Source organism: Bufo bufo, chromosome 11 (genome assembly GCF_905171765.1).
Source record: "Bufo bufo chromosome 11, aBufBuf1.1, whole genome shotgun sequence".
NCBI lineage: Eukaryota > Metazoa > Chordata > Amphibia > Anura > Bufonidae > Bufo > Bufo bufo.
In genome coordinates, this window is record NC_053399.1 from 29,123,705 (window position 1) to 29,141,238 (window position 17,534).

The 17,534-nt window shown below is 42.7% G+C and overlaps 1 protein-coding gene across 1 annotated transcript in view; it reads right to left on the reverse strand.

The window, feature by feature from the left end:
* PRKCH (protein kinase C eta) overlaps positions 1 to 17,534 on the reverse strand; it is a 166,517-nt gene that overhangs the window by 75,011 nt on the left and 73,972 nt on the right. Inside the window, exons 3-4 of the mRNA XM_040411234.1 lie at positions 14,827 to 14,977; positions 12,243 to 12,277 (exon numbers count right to left, since the gene is read on the reverse strand). Coding sequence (XP_040267168.1) covers positions 12,243 to 12,277; positions 14,827 to 14,977 — 186 coding nt within the window. The remainder of the gene's footprint in view (positions 1 to 12,242; positions 12,278 to 14,826; positions 14,978 to 17,534) is intronic.

Consider the following 17,534-nt stretch of genomic DNA (forward strand, 5'->3'; position numbering starts at 1 on the left):
CATCACCACGGTGATGGACCATGTGATTGGAGCATGTGATCTGACGTCATCAAAGGTCCTTTAGCCCATAGTTCATCTTTTTAAAGAACTGAAGACCGGGAGAACTACGCGAACAAACGGAGAAGGTGAGTTAATTTTTTTATTTTTTTTAACCCTCAACTGATCACCTACTATGCATTCTGTCATCAGAATGCTATTATTTTCCCTTATAACCATGTTATAAGGGAAAATAATACAGTGTATAGACAGTCACCTAGCAACCGTGCGTGAAAATCGCACCGCATCCGCACTTGCTTGCGGATGCATGCGATTTTCACGCAACCCCATTCACTTCTATGGGGCCTGCGTTGCGTGAAAAACGCAGAATATAGAGCATGCTGCGATTTTCACGCAACGCATAAGTGATGCGTGAAAATCATCGCTCATCTGAACAGCCCCATTGAAATGAATGGGTCCAGATTCAGTGCGGGTGCAATGCGTTCACCTACCGCATTGCACCCGCGCGGAAATCTCGCCCGTGTGAACGCAGCCTAAGGGCCTAGGTATCCTGCATATGAATATTCCTACCTTCAGGGTCTATTCATATTGATAGGTAGTTAGGGCCCGGATTAGGGTTGGTTAGGAGGTGACCCGTTTCTTCCCTAGTTACCAGGCCCAGTTACTGTTCCCCTTCCCTCCTGTGTTCAGTGTGGAGTTTTCCCCCCACACTGAACGTGACATCTGCCCTCTAGTAATCACTGAATTTGTTTGTAGCCAGAATTAGTAAAGGTCATGATATTGAGCCTCTGTAGAGTAAAGCCTGTTTAAGCCCTGCCTGGTTATTACAAGCACCTAATCAGAACTATAACTTGAGGAAGCACTTCTGAAGAACCTCAATCTGCTGAGGGCCTCCTACAAAGGTTATGGCACCGGGTGGAAAATGCACCTCAGAAAACTTTGTCTCAAAGTGAGTTCCTAAATCAGTGATTGATATGAAGGTCCTAATTAAAGGGAATTTACATTCACATTCAATGTAGTACAGCTGTCTAGGCACGGACCACTCTCCCAACATCACCCTTTTAAACTGCTAGTGGGACACAAGTCCAAAGATGGACCTGTTCATTTTCAGAATGATCTTCTGCAGCAGGTAGGGTGTGCATAATAGTGATCACTGACTAGGGTATGTACTATAAAGGTAAACCATATGGATGATTTGGGGCCTCTGGAGAGAGGGACATAGTCCTATTGGTCCCAACCCCTTTGCTATTAGGCAGTGATAATAAGTGTAGGAATTCCCCTCTAGAGAAACTGCATGCAAGGTGATGAGGAATCAGCGCAAGGATTACGCGTAACCAGCTCAGACTGGCATCAAAACCAGGTGAAGGATGCCCATTACGCTGTGCTTACATAAGTGTTACCCGACAAGCTTGCTCCTTGCCCATATTCTACCCGGTGATTTGCATAATTGATCTGTTTACTTGACAACGGTTGTTAGCATGCCCTAAAGAAGACCGCAAACAAGGAAATCACCTGTAGGTGGAGCTCTGCCAACAGGCTACAGAATAATTAGTTTGTCCCGGCTTATTGTCTAATCATTAGTCTCATAAGTCTATTTCTATAATATCCTACATACCTATTACCATATGACCACCACAAATCCTCCTGCATTGTGCAGAAAATGTCCACCTTTTTTTTAAAGGGGTTGCAAAAGATGAGAAAAATATAGGTGCTTTCTTACAAAAATGGCACCACTGCTCTCCACAGGTTCTATGTGGTATTGCAGCTCAATCCCATTCACCTTATTAGTACTGAGCTGCAATACCAGGCACAACCCATGGACTGGAGCGGCACTGTTTATGAAAGAAGGCAGGATTTGTTTTTCAATCCTGAACATGCTCTTTAAGTTTAACATTCTGTGCTTATTATTTAGTTATTTTTTATTTATTTACTCACCTTTTACAGCACTGACATATTGCACAGCGCTTTTCAGACACAATCCTCACTATTTTTATTATTTTGTTAAAGGGGTTGTCCGAGTTATGAAAAAAAATATATAGCACTGCAAATCTGATGGGCAGCAATATATAACTAAGGCTACTTTCACACTTGCTGCAGAGTAATCAGGCAAGCAGTTCCGTCGCTGGCAAGCAGTTTCGTCTTGCAAATGCCAACTGATCGCATTTGTAAGACTGATCAGGATCCTGATCAGTCTTAAAAATGCCTGATCAGTCAGAAAAATGCATTGAAATGCCGGATCCGTCTTTCCGGCACTAATACATCCCTATGGACAAAAATGCCGGCATTCAGGCAAGTCTTCAGTTTTTTTCGCCGGAGATAAAACTGTAGCATGCTGCGGTTTTATCTTTTGCCTGATCAGTCAAAATGACTGAACTGAAGACATCCTGATGCATCCTGAGTGGATTACTCTCCATTCAGAATGCATGGGGATAAAACTCAATACTCAATACCGGAAAAGAAAAACGCTAGTGTGAAAGTACCCTAAGCTAAGCAAGTTTTAGGCAAAACAATTCTATTTCCTCATTTCCCTGGTTCTCTTCTGGCCCTTTGTTTACCGGCAATAACAACAATCTCTGCCCCTCAACCTGCTCTGCAAAGGGAGTGAATAAGTGCTGCCCTGAGTGACATGTCTGCCTGCTGGAATACTCAGCAGCATGTTACATGTGTAGGACTACAAGTCCCAGCTGTACAATGACACTATTGATACACACAGGATCTTCCCCCTACCTGTTCTTGTGCAATGCTCTGCAGAGCTCCTCTAGTCTGTCAGCTCCTGTGCCCAGCATTTGGCTCCTCACTGCCTGCAGCTACTCCGTAAAGACTGCAGCCCTGAGTCTGTGCTGGTGAAGGGGTTAAAGTTTTTCCTGAAGAATCCAGGGAGAGAGCAGACACAGCAGCAGAGTGCAGGGGGCGTGGCCAGCACAGTGACGTCTCGTGTACATACACCTATCTGCTTTCTCAGGCTTGTGCACGAAACATCACCTATACTGAACTGAACCAATAGCCCAAAAATGAAGTACGACTGATGGGTATAAAATATCCATTTTATTAATACAGAATATCAAAAATAATAATAAAAGTAATGGTGAAAACATTAGTTGGGAGTCCCAACAAAAGAGAGACACCAATAAAGAAACCCCTGTGCATCAGAGACCAACCAGGTAAGTCACCGGATGACATGCCTAGCATGGAGTTACATAACCATGAATAACATATAAAGTGTCTATCCTCAGGGCAGTATACTGTAAACTGTGCAGGTCACATTTCTAATAGAAAGGCATAGTCAAAGCCTAATACAATACTAGGCCCAGATGTAATTGTTTATATCATTTCCCAAGGTACGGGTTGGCTTACATATGTGTTCTTTTTTGTAGAGAAATCCTCGGGTTACATGGATTATAAAAAACTAGATGCGACATGGGTCTCAAAATTGGGTACTATTTTTGGTGAAAGCACCCCTGTGGACCCAGAGACACAAAACTAAAAATAAGGGACTTGCTTAAGAAACGTACAAAAATTTGGTGGAATAAGGCGGCCCTAGAAAACTATCTACAAAAAAAACATTGTACCCAGAGGGCTCAGGATCCAGGTCTTCCCAAACCTGGAGACGGCCAATCCGGCCTTTACCTCCAAGTGGGAGGAGACCCTGAATAAGTGCTCTATTACATTGATAGAGCTTCTGATTGGGTCTGACCGCAAGTCACTGGAGAGGATCGAGAGGGATATCGATTCAGTGAGAGAGAAATTGCAGGGCCTACTCAATAAGGAGGAAACTGAAACTTTTGAACAAAAATTGGAGGAGGACCTTGGTATCTGGGAGAGATCTAGCGGACTTTCAGTCCAACAGGATACTGTTGGCAACAGAAACGTGATAGAAGTGGCTCTGTAACCCCTTCACTGTCCGGTATCTCCACTCAATCAGAGGAGTCACGTGGAGAGCATTTTTTAGAAGGAGGGGGGGTGTTGGAGGACGGATTAGAGCGCATACATATACCCAGCACCCCCGCAACAAAGAGAAAACCCAGAAATCTCAACTGGATGGAGAAAAGACACAGGAAACATTAGATGTAATTAACCTGTCTACACATATACTGACCAAAGCACAGACAGAGGTCCTTCAAAAGGGTTTAACGTTTGCTCCCTCCAATGGCTTTAACCTCTTCACTGCAGTGAAGGATTTGGAGCTTTTTGGTCGGAAGCTGCTATTTGGATCGGATAGGACAGGACTGTCGTCTGCCTTGGAACGACAAGCTCTAGAGGACTTACAATCGCTTCTAGATGAACAGAAGGAATTGTCCTCCTCTCTGCTTCCCATGCATCTGTGCCGCCGTTCACAGCGTTTTTATCTGAGGGGATGTGTGGAGACTCTACCGTCCTATGTTAAAAACACCTCAGATGTCCTGCGTAAATTTAATGGGGTCTGGTTGGAGGACAATATGATCCTTGTAACTTGTGATGTCGAGTCCCTGTATACGTCGATATGTCATGACCACGGGATCAGAGCAGCCAGATATTTTTGCAGATGACAGATTTGGATAAGGATCTGATCCAGTTCATCATTGATTGATTTGTTGACTTTTGTATTAACACACAATTTTTTTGTGTTTAACCACCTCAGCCCCTATGGCTTAAACACCCTGAAAGACCAGGCCACTTTTTACACTTCTGACCCACCCTACTTTCGCCGTTTATTGCTCGGTCATGCAACTTACCACCCAAATGAATTTTACCTCCTTTTCTTCTCACTAATAGAGCTTTCATTTGGTGGTATTTCATTGCTGCTGACATTTTTACTTTTTTTGTTATTAATCGAAATGTAATGATTTTTTTGCAAAAAAATGACATTTTTCACTTTCAGTTGTAAAATTTTGCAAAAAAAACGACATCCATATATAAATTTTGCTCTAAATTTATTGTTCTACATGTCTTTGATAAAAAAAAAATGTTTGGGTAAAAGTTATAGCGTTTACAAACTATGGTACAAAAATGTGAATTTCCGCTTTTTGAAGCAGCTCTGACTTTCTGAGCACCTGTCATGTTTCCTGAGGTTCTACAATGCCCAGACAGTACAAACACCCCACAAATGACCCCATTTCGGAAAGTAGACACCCTAAGGTATTCGCTGATGGGCATAGTGAGTTCATAGAACTTTTTATTTTTTGTCACAAGTTAGTGGAAAATGATGATTTTTTTTTCTTACAAAGTCTCATATTCCACTAACTTGTGACAAAAAATAAAAACTTCTATGAACTCACTATGCCCATCAGCGAATACCTTGGGGTGTCTTCTTTCCAAAATGGGGTCACTTGTGGGGTAGTTATACTGCCCTGGCATTCTAGGGGCCCAAATGTGTGGTAAGTTGTTTGAAATCAAAATCTGTAAAAATTGACCGGTGAAATCCGAAAAGTGCTCTTTGGAATGTGGGCCCCTTTGCCCACCTAGGCTGCAAAAAAGTGCCACACATGTGGTATCGCCGTACTCAGGAGAAGTTGGGGAATGTGTTTTGGGGTGTCATTTTACATATACCCATGCTGGGTGAGATAAATATCTTGGTCAAATGCCAACTTTGTATAAAAAAATGGGAAAAGTTGTCTTTTGCCAAGATATTTCTCTCACCCAGCATGGGTATATGTAAAATGACACCCCAAAACACATTCCCCAACTTCTCCTGAGTACGAAGATACCACATGTGTGACACTTTTTTGCAGCCTAGGTGGGCAAAGGGGCCCATATTCCAAAGAGCACCTTTCGGATTTCACCGGTCATTTTTTACATATTTTGATTTCAAACTTCTTACCACACATTTGGGCCCCTAGAATGCCAGGGCAGTATAACTACCCCACAAGTGACCCCATTTTGGAAAGAAGACACCCCCAGGTATTTCGTGATGGGCATAGTGAGTTCATGGAAGTTTTTATTTTTTGTCACAAGTTAGTGGAATATGAGACTTTGTAAGAAAAAAAAAAAAAGAAAAAAAATCATTTTCCGCTAACTTGTGACAAAAAATATAAAATTCTAGGAACTCGCCATGCCCCTCACGGAATACCTTGGGGTGTCTTCTTTCCAAAATGGGGTCACTTGTGGGGTAGTTATACTGCCCTGGCATTTTCCAGGGGCCCTAATGTGTGGTAAGTAGGTAAATGACCTGTGAAATCCTAAAGGTGCTCTTTGGAATGTGGGCCCCTTTGCCCACCTAGGCTGCAAAAAAGTGTCACACATCTGGTATCTCCGTATTCAGTAGAAGTTGGGGAATGTGTTTTGGGGTGTCTTTTTACATATACTCATGCTGGGTGAGAGAAATATCTCGGCAAAAGACAACTTTTCCCATTTTTTTATACAAAGTTGGCATTTGACCAAGATATTTATCTCACCCAGCATGGGTATATGTAAAATGACACCCCAAAACACATTGCCCAACTTCTCCTGAGTACGGCGATACCAGATGTGTGACACTTTTTTGCAGCCTAGATGCGCAAAGGGGCCCACATTCCTTTTATGAGGGCATTTTTAGACATTTGGATCCCAGACTTCTTCTCACGCTTTAGGGCCCCTAAAATGCCAGGGCAGTATAAATACCCCACATGTGACCCCATTTTGGAAAGAAGACACCCCAAGCTATTCAATGAGGTGCATGGCGAGTTCATAGAAATTTATTTTTCTTGGCACAAGTTAGCGGAAATTGATTTTATTTATTTTTTTCTCACAAAGTCTCCCTTTCCGCTAACTTGGGACAAAAATTTCAATCTTTCATGGACTCAATATGCCCCTCACGGAATACCTGGGGGTGTCTTCTTTCCGAAATGGGGTCACATGTGGGGTATTTATACTGCCCTGGCATTCTAGGGGCCCTAAAGCGTGAGAAGAAGTCTGGAATATAAATGTCTAAAAAATTTTACGCATTTGGATTCCGTGAGGGGTATGGTGAGTTCATGTGAGATTTAATTTTTTGACACAAGTTAGTGGAATATGAGACTTTGTAAGAAAAAAATAATAATTTCCGCTAACTTGGGCCAAAGAAATGTCTGAATGGAGCCTTACAGAGGGGAGATCAATGACAGGGGGGTGATCAGGGAGTCTATATGGGGTGATCACCCCCCTGTCATTGATCACCCCCCTATAAGGCTCCATTCAGATGTCCGTATGTGTTTTGCGGATCCGATCCATGTATCCGTGGATCCGTAAAAATCATACGGACATCTGAATGCAGCCTGACAGAGGGGGTGATCAATGACAGGGGGTGATCAGGGAGTCTATATGGGGTGATCACCCCCCCGGAAGGCTCCAGGGAGACGCCTGTATGTGTTTTGCGGATCCGATCCATCTATCAGTGGATCCGTAAAAATCATGCGGACATCTGAATGGAGCTTTACAGGGGGGTGATCAATGACAGGGGGGTAATCAATGACAGGGGGGTGATCAGGGAGTCTATATGGGGTGATCACCACAGTCATTGATCACGCCCCTGTAAGGCTCCATTCAGACGTCCGTATGCGTTTTGCGGATCCGATCCATCTATCAGTGGATCCGTAAAAATCATGCGGACATCTGAATGGAGCTTTACAGGGGGGTGATCAATGACAGGGGGTAATCAATGACAGGGGGGTGATCAGGAAGTCTATATGGGGTGATGAGGGGTGATCAAGGGTGAATAAAGGGGTTAATAAGTGACGGGGGGGGGTGTAGTGTAGTGTGGTGCTTGGTGCAACATATTACTGAGCTACCTGTGTCCTCTGGTGGTCGATCCAAACAAAGGGGACCACCAGAGGACCAGGTAGCAGGTATATTAGACGCTGTTATCAAAACAGCGTCTAATATACCTGTTAGGGGTTAAAAAAAATCACATCTCCAGCCTGCCAGCGAACGATCGCCGCTGGCAGGCTGGAGATCCACTCTCTTACCTTCCATTCCTGTGAGCGCGCGCGCCTGTGTGCGCGCGTTCACAGGAAATCTCGCGTCTCGCGAGATGACGCATATATGCGTGACTCTGCGCAGGGCTGCCACCTCCGGAACGCGAATCTGCGTTAGGCGGTCCGGAGGTGGTTAAGGACCGCCTCTTCCTTCAGCTCTGAGGGACGGACATGGGGGCGACTTGTGCGCCCTCATACGCCAATCTGTTCCTGGGGCTGTGGGAGAGGGAAATTGTCCATAATCTGCCTGGCTATAGCTCTGTGATCTCGTGGTCCAGATATATATCGACGATATTTTGTTTATTTGGCAGGGCTCGACATCCGACCTAGATGTCTTTCTCCAGCGGCTTAATACTAACGATCAAAACATTAGACTAATATGGAAATACAGTAGTACACATGTTGAGTTTCTGGACATCCTGTTGATCAGGGATGATGGTGGGGTCTCTACAGACCTCTATAGAAAACCTACCTCCACCAATGCTCTTTTACATGCTAGCTCCTCTCATTATCCACAGACCATCAGGGCTATCCCTACTGGACAGTTCCTGAGGCTTCGTCGGATCTGCTCAGGTGATGAGCGCTTTGAGACCCGGTCAGAAGATCTTTTTAATAGATTCCATAACAGAGGATACAACCGACGTGACATTAGAAGGGGCTACTTAAGAGCAAAATCATCCTCACGCGATTCTCTTTTGGTGAGTAGACCGAAAATCAATGATAATCAACCCCGTTTTATTACCCCCTTTAACACTCAATGGGGTAAAATCCATGAGATTATGACGAAATATTGGCCTATCTTGTTATCTGATAGGGATTTGAAGGACACTCTTTTGGATTATCCCCTGATCACATGGAAAAAGGCTAAAAATTTGGGTGGCATTCTAACTAGAAGTCACTATACTCCACCAAATACACAGTACATCTTTGGGAATAAAGGCCCAAGATGGGGTTCTCTCTCGTGCGGCAATTGTCAGGCCTGTATATATGTAATGAGAACTACAACTTTTCAAGACTTAGATGGGGTCAAGCAATATCAGATTGTTCATCACATCACTTGCAGATCCACGGCAGTTATCTACCTTGCGCCATGTCCTTGTGGTTTGTGCTACGTTGGTATGATGACTAGGGAGCTCCGGATACGGATTTTGGAGCATGCCAGCAAAATTAGATTAGCAAGTAATATGAAGGCTGAAGATCTGGCTAAATTACAATCCATAGCCCTACATTTTAAGGAACATCACAATTGTGAACCACGAGGCCTGAGAGTGAGGGGCATTGGTAAGATCATTTTGGGTAACCGAGGAGGGGATCACAAAAAATCACTCCTACAAAGGGAGACCAGATGGATCACTATTTTGAAAACGGAGATCCCTCAGGGTCTTAATGAAACGGTTAGTTTCAGGTCATTTTTGAAAGCGCTTTTTTATTGTTTCTTTTTTTTTGGGGGGTAATTATGTTTTTATTGGGTCTAACATATACTCCTTTTATCACAATTTTCTTTACAGCACCTACAGCTCAAGACATATCGACGTTGCTCTACCATGCAAGATTCATTTTATCACGAATGCGATCATGTTTAGGTTATACAGTGGATTTAAAAAGTTAAAATGTCAGGTTTCTGTGATGTAAAAAAATTCCTATTTAACAGGATTTTGAATGTGATTGCTTAATTCTGAACACAGCTACATCCCCAGTTATAAGACTGTGTGCACACTTATGCAACCACATTATTTTTGTTTTTTTTTGTTTTCTTCCCTCCACCTAAAATATTTCAGTTTGTTTTTCAATTGAGTTGTACAGTTTATAGGTCACATTAAAGGTGGAAAAAGTTCTGAAATTATTTATCTTTGTCTCATTTTTTTACAGCACAGAAACCTGACATTTTAAGAGGGGTGTGTAGACTTTTTTTTATCCACTGTATATATTTTTATGTAGTCTTAATTTTTATATATTTTTATGTATCACTTATTTATATGTTTATGAATTGATGTATATGTATTTAATTGCATCATTCACTTATTATCTCATTCTCTTTATTATATTTAGATAAATTGGATATATTTTGTATTTTATAATCATGTACTATCATGGCATTATGTCTGTGATACTATTGGATCATGTCATTGGTTATCACATTTTACATTTATCATGTGCACTAGTTTCATTATTGTGTTTGCACTAGTTATTGTGTTTTTTATATGATAATTGGATTATTTCACTGTTTTATCATGCACATTTATTTATGCACTTTAGGGTCTCACATTGTATTTATAGTGTAGTTCAGCGTCTCCTATGCATCGGACTGGCAGGCATCCCGCGCATGCGCTGGTCTGGCGCATCACGTGGTGCTCCTCTCTGCTCGCTCCCATGGTGACCAGCGTGGACGGCATCTTTATTAACGTGTTGCGCTACAGTGCGCAGTGTGATGACGCGCCTGGCATGGGTCGCATGGGACCGAGCAGCGCGCCATGATGATGTAGCCACTCTCATCATGAGAGGTATGCGACCGTAATAGTCCACAGGTGTTTTCCAATATATATATGCCCCATCTATTATTTGATTCAGCCTCCTGACGAAGCCAGTGGGTTTGGCGAAACGCGTGTCGAGGCAGTGTTCTGCACTGGTAGCACCAGGTTACCAGCCTACCATGGGTAATTACTATTAGTTATCTTTCATCATTGCTTCTGTTGTGTCCCTTGATGGGCTTCATTATCTGTGCTTTGGGTATTGTATTAGGCTTTGACTATGCCTTCCTATTAGAAATGTGACCTGCACAGTTTACAGTATACTGCCCTGAGGATAGACACTTTATATGTTATTCATGGTTATGTAACTTCATGCTAGGCATGTCATCTGGTGACTTACCTGGTTGGTCTCTGATACACAGGGGTTTCTTTGTTGGTGTCTCTCTTTTGTTGGGACTCCCAACTAATGTCTTCACCATTTCTTTTATTATTATTTTTGATATTCTGTATTATTAAACTTTCAAAATATGATCTACTTATCAGTCGTACTTCATTTTTGGGATATTGGTTCAGTACAGTACAGGTGATGTTTAAGCAGTACTAGGCCCAGATGTAATTGTTTTGTATCATTTCCCGAGGTACGGGTTGGTTTAAATTGAGCACGAAACATCACAGAGCAGGGAAAGAAGCTGACATCACAGGTCATATGACCCTCCGTGAAATCTGGGAAAGCAGCAACTGTAGATGCAGTAAGTGCACGGTAAAGGCTTTACATTTGATTAGTTAGAAACCTACAAAGAACAAAAAAATAACTTGGACAACCCCTGTAATATATTGTTATGGTGGTATTATTTTTTTTATTTTTTAACTGGTGCAGATTCTAAATCCCCTGTATAGACATTAACCTGAAATATAAACTTCTTGCGACGACAATTGGGGGCACATAAAAGCTAAATGAATACTGTTCAACAATAAGTGAATGCTCTTATGCGTTTATCTGTACTGAAAAACGTAAGAAAAATCTGAAAGTTGAAAAAAAGAATACTGTTCAACAAATAAATTGTACTTAGTAAGCGCCCCCTAATGCTGGCTGCAGGCAGCAAGGATTTGACACAGATAAAACCTAGAGAAGCACTCCAGGACTATCTCTCTTTTTTTAGATGTAGCTGAATAGGCTATTTCGCTGCTGGAGCCTTATACTGTACGTGTTCTACAATACCTTTTAGCTGGAAGGGTGGGAAGTGTTTAGCAGTGTTGGAATGGTGGGCTGATCGAAAAACTGGAGTGTAAAGAATGGTGGAGGAACAGAGGCAAGGAGAATGTGGCAGCCTGAGTTAATGACATCATTAGAAATAAGAGAGGGGTAGGATTACGTCTCCATCAGATTACACTGAGGCTCGTAGCTGGTCATAGCTGTTCTGAACGGAGCAAAATAAACACTTGGTCATTTTTTATACTACAAATGTGCAATTATGCCCCTATGCATTCTGCAAGAGAGTGCTGGAGGAGGGTGTAATTAATAAATACTGGAATTATGGTAGACATGGTTTATTACAAGGGCAAAGGTATGTTAAAGGGGTTGACTCATCTCGCCATTACTAAGGCGAGATGAGACGAACCCTGACTACCAGCGCCGGCTGGTGCTCTGCTGTTTCAGTAGGTCTCATTGCAATGCATGGATACTACGGAAAACAGCACAGGACAGGAGGCTATGCTGGTGCACTGCAAAGGGAGCTACTGAAATAGTGGAGTGCTGGCCTGCTCTGCTGATTCCTGGCCACCTGGTGGTCGGGGCTTAGTTTAATTTCGCCTTAGTTACCGCAAAATGAGACAAACCCTTTAAGGAGAGATGTGCAGGATGTCACATTACCTTGACACTGGTATCCCTGCTTGCCAAACACTCCCCTGTAATATAAAAAAGACAAAATGTTATACGCTGGAGGCCATGACATCACCGTTAGACAATATTCACATAGGTCTTCTAATTTAACGGGTATGTCAACCTATGCAGACCTATGTGTTTCCATATTTACTGTACCAACAGATAGACAGGAGTATAACTACAGAATCAGACTACACTCGGATAAGTCTGTAGTCTGCTACCTCTGAGACACTTAGGTTTGCATGGGAGCTGTTAACATTGGTATATTTCTATGAAGACCATTTGCAATATATATATATATATATATATATATATATATATATATATATATACACACACATACACACACACACACACACACACACACACACACACCAAAAACACCTTTGACATGGAAAAATGTCTTTACAAATGTTAGTGGTTACCTTGACTTAAAGTGTAATTGTTATTTTTTATTTTTTTGCTGGTTTATTAGAGCTAGGCCTGTATACCTGAGTTAGTCTGTCAATGATTGTCAAAAGATCTGTAATTACCTTATAACAACAGCTTTCATTAATGTCCCCTGTCCCTTTCCACTGGTACCCTAGAAGACCGTTGCTATGGCTTGTCTGTCTTCCCTTTAGTATAAACAGAAGACAGAGGGGCGGTCCTTCACACTGCATGCCTGCATTAGGCTTCAGAGTAAGGAGGCGTGTCTCTCAGTAATCCAATCTGATTGGCTGGTAGGAAGCTGCTGGCTACTGTAAGTGTGTATGTGAAGTGAGTGAAGGCAGAGGAGCCATCTTGAGAAGATACTCATATTGTCGAGGTTAAAACAGCCGTAACTAAGGGAACAACTCAAGGAAAACAGTGGTATGTGAAGAAACTAAAGATTGCTATAAGCATCAGCAGTAACATATGCCAAAATTGATTTTTGGATGAAAACATGACAGTTACACTTTAAAATAAGATGCACTAAAATGCAGTCTTCAATTGCGTCACCTTCAGAACCCCTGATATTTAGTTTTCAGCCTGCTCCTCGTTGCAGACTTTTCTCTTGTAAGTGTGTCCCTCCCAGTAACACATGCTGGATCCATGCGTCCAGGATGCTGTTGTTTTCCCTACAAAATAACTAGGACTACTGCAAAGGGTTAACTAAAGCTAAAAGGGTAATGCAATTAACTGAGTTGAATGTTGTGATTTATTGTGTTTTATATGTACTTAATAGCAATGTATAGGCAACCAAACAGTTAACAAATTGGAAGACTGTTTAGATTACCAGAGTGATTGACCAAGTCTGCCCCGGTTAGTTTAGAGAGTCTAGTTTGAGCAGAGCAAGGCAGAAAACGTGTGTGAAAGAGTTCCTGCAGACCAGAACCAAGCTCAGAGAACGTCAGTCTCTGGGGCTGCAGATGCCAAAGAAGCAACCTCACTACCTGAGTACTCCCGAGAGGAGATACGAAGGTCTAGATGCTAATAGGCCATGTATTTACTTGTTTATGGCATAAGAGACTTTGTGACTGTGGAAAGGGTTATTGTCTCCAGCACCTACTACACTTTGAGACGGACTGGCCATCCGTGTCCTAAATCTGCACCCTTCAGTTTGAAAATTGCAGAAAGGGTTAAAAATAACCACATTGCATGTATGTGGTTACTTTGGAGAGACTGCAACGTGTACTTAGACAGGGAGCCAGAGTTCTACAGTTACCATCATTGTTGCTGCTATTGGGAGAAGATTACACTGTGATATATATTTTAGAACTGCGCCTTTTGCTGCTATATGTACTACTGCTCCTATCATCAACTCAGTAAAGAAAGGCTTTATGTACTGCAACAAACAGGGCTGGTTACTGACTCCACCATACATCCTCCAGCCCTTACACCTAACACCAGGCAGAAGCCTCAGGAAGCCCTGTGTGTCTTTCTATCACTGCACAGCCCCAGGGTGTGACAGGGGGGAGACTGCCACCATGAACTGCGAGTACAACTACCACTTTCATAGCCATTATCACTCCTCCCATCCTCTGATCTCCACTAGTGTGTGATATCCACCCTATCTACAGCTCCTTGGATGTTTGCCCCCTCTCCACTCCCTGATCTACTGTGTAGAACATCTTCACTCTCCCTGCTGCTATCTACCAACACTGAGAAAAGGCAGAGGGGAGTAGAGACGAGTCAGAAACAGGAGCAGCACTATGATGGATGGATGTTAGATTCAGCAGCTCAACTAGCTACAGTAGTACATAAACTCTGCTGAATCAAAATGGCAGGACATGTTTAATGAAAACTATTTTGGAAGTTGCCTTATTGCATTTAGGAGAAAAATAAACAATAAAAAAAACCTGTGTAAAGGTGTCCTTACCCATTAACATTGGATATCATAGTATCTCTATAACCATTTTCTACAAGGGTATGCCCTCCACTGAAAGGTAAAAATACCCTAAGAGGAAGAGTTTGTGTTGCTGGTTGTCAAGGAGCAGCAGTACACCTTATAATTAAAAATCGGTACTACTAAGTAAGGTATACAAGAAAAACAACACTCCTCATAATATATTGTAAATATCAGGCCAGTTCACATTTCTGTCACATTTACCAAATAAACTCTTTACAGTGCGAGCAGTACGTTGGCTGGCGCAGATAAGTCGCCATAAACTTGTGTCCATTAACCTGGTGCACCCTTCTTCTCATAGCCCTCTGTCGTTTCCTTGTAAAGTGCCTCAGTAGCCGACCATCCCGCATTGTTCCTACAAATTAAAGGGAAAATCAAAATTAAAATGGCAAGAAAAAAAAGAAAATACCCAGAACAAAAACACCTTATGAGAACCTCGGAGGTAGCCCTAGACTCCATTCAGGATCTGCACAGTACTTTCGTGCCTTGTGGCATATGTATACAGTCACTCTCCATTATAGTTGATGGGAAAACCTCTAAAAGTCACAATAAAAGAGGGTGACATTGCCACTCTTTAGTAAAAGGGGGGCAATGAACCACTGTTCTTAGGAATGAAAGGAGGTTCCAGCGGTTGGACTTCTAAGACTCAAACAATTATGGCAGACAAGTATTATGACATTACACGTGAGCCAGGAACTGTTGTGTGTGCCAACCAGTTACCCATCACTGATGTACAGTTTAATAGCTACCACTTAGGTTTGGATGAATACCCTGAACTATTTCTATCGGGTCTTTTATACTATTCACCTTATTTTTGCATTTTAACAATGAACTTATTACTCAAAATTATCAGTTACCTCAATACAAAAATTAAATATGTAGGGGTATCTCGTCTCACAACTATTACTATTGCACTCTGAGAAGAGGCAATTGGGATAGCAGAATCCTCCAATGTGAGGCAAAGTGGATTTTCTATTTAAAACCTGTATATCCCCACGGTCTTAATGAACAGCAGAATTTTAGCTGTTTCATATAAGAGCCGTATTGGGAAGATTTTATAACTATTTTTGCTTTTGTGTGCCTTTTTGTGTTTTGCTCTTGTATTATGCCATATATACCCTTGGTATTGTTTTGAAGTCATATGTTTATCCTATGACCACGTTCGTATCTTTGAGATCCAAAATTGATTGATGTCATGTCTAATAAGAGGAACTTAGCCTGAATTGTATCCTGCCCTAAATCCATGCATGGGCTAGCTTGCTCTTCATTGTTAAATGGCTCTCCGTTATCTGTGTTAGCCTGTTAGCGCTAAATCCTAGCGTCTCGTGGTTACCTAGTAACGAGATACGCCGGGACATCGCTCCTCCTAACCTCCGGAAGCCCGACAGAACATGTGACTTTCCCTTCCGGTTGCAGGGGAGCGCGCGCTGTTTAGCGTGCGTTCCACATGCGTGTCAACACACGCAATCGGGAGGGGGGGATTGGATGGGGTATTGCTGCCAGACGCAATTAAAAGGGGAGATGGCGCAGCATACTGTGCTCTCCATCCTCAATATCAAAACAGGCGGTGAGACAAGGATTGTTTGGGGACACTTCCCCATATTGTGGCACAGACCACTGTTCAGATTTGTGCCCACATCTTCCTTTTTTTTCAAAGAACTTCCATCGCTTCTTTACGAGTGAGTAGAGGCGGTTTCGCCCTTTTGCAATCAGTGGAGATTTTGTAAAATTTTTCTGTGACATTCCTTTTCCCCCCTCCTTTTTAGTACCCCTCTTCACTTAAAAAGTCCCCTGATGAGTCCCTTAGGGTCCATTCACACGTCCGTAGTGTATTGCGGATCCGGCACCCCCCCCCCCCCCCCCCATAGAACTACCTATTCTTGTCTGCAATTGCGGACAAGACTAGGACATGTTCTATTTTTGTTCGGGGGCCGCGCTCTGGAAATGCGGAGAGCACATAGTGTGCTCTCCGCATCCATTCCTGCCCCATTGAGAATAAATGGGTCCGCACCCGTCCTGTTCCCAATATTGCGGAACGGATGCGGACCCATTTGCGGACGTTTGAATGACGGGTTGAAACGTGGCATGTAGGGCAATTAAGTGAGGGTCATTATAGGGAATAGGCCCCAAGAAGGAAAAGGTTCCGTATGGGGTCGCCCCTATCGGGGCGGATGCTCTGTGTCCGCTAGGCAGGGATTACTAGCCCCCTATCCCTCGGATAGGTAGGGTTCTATTTATAGGGTTTGCTAGTGTCACCAGTATCCTTCTGCCATCATACTGAAGGATATACACCTGATGTTAATTATCGCAGACACCTGTAAGGGGTAAGATCTGTCCATTTATTTCTTTGGTATTGATTACGGTCAGGCGATATAGAAAATGATTTATATTTTAGTGTTTTTCTCACTGCATTTTCTTTTGAGCACGTTTTGGAATTGCTTTATTTTTAATTGTAACCAGTAAAAGCTATGTTTTAATGATATACCCAGTCCACTGTGAGATGTGCAATGAACTTATTACGTTACATTTTATAACAATTATTCCAAGATAGAGACAGTGCTCTGAACTATGCTTTTTCAATTGCATTAATTTTATTCTTCCAGGCAATTAGTACAGGTTGCACATGTTCTGTGGCCGGAAATACACTCACACTCCCTGGTCTTCTTCCAGGCCCTGTTCTGCACTACGTGACCTGACGCTTTACGACGTCAGGTCACAGTGCTGCGCGTGCCAGAAGAAAAGCAGGGAGCAGTGAGTGCTGGATCTGCAGGGTTGCAGCGCTGTCTGGAGCAAGCAAGATAAGTTTGATGGTCTGATGGGGTCTGATCTATAGTCAGATGCGGGGGGTCCGATCTGAAGTTCATTGCGGTCTGATATGATCCTGATGAAGGCTTGGGGGGGTCTGATCAGAG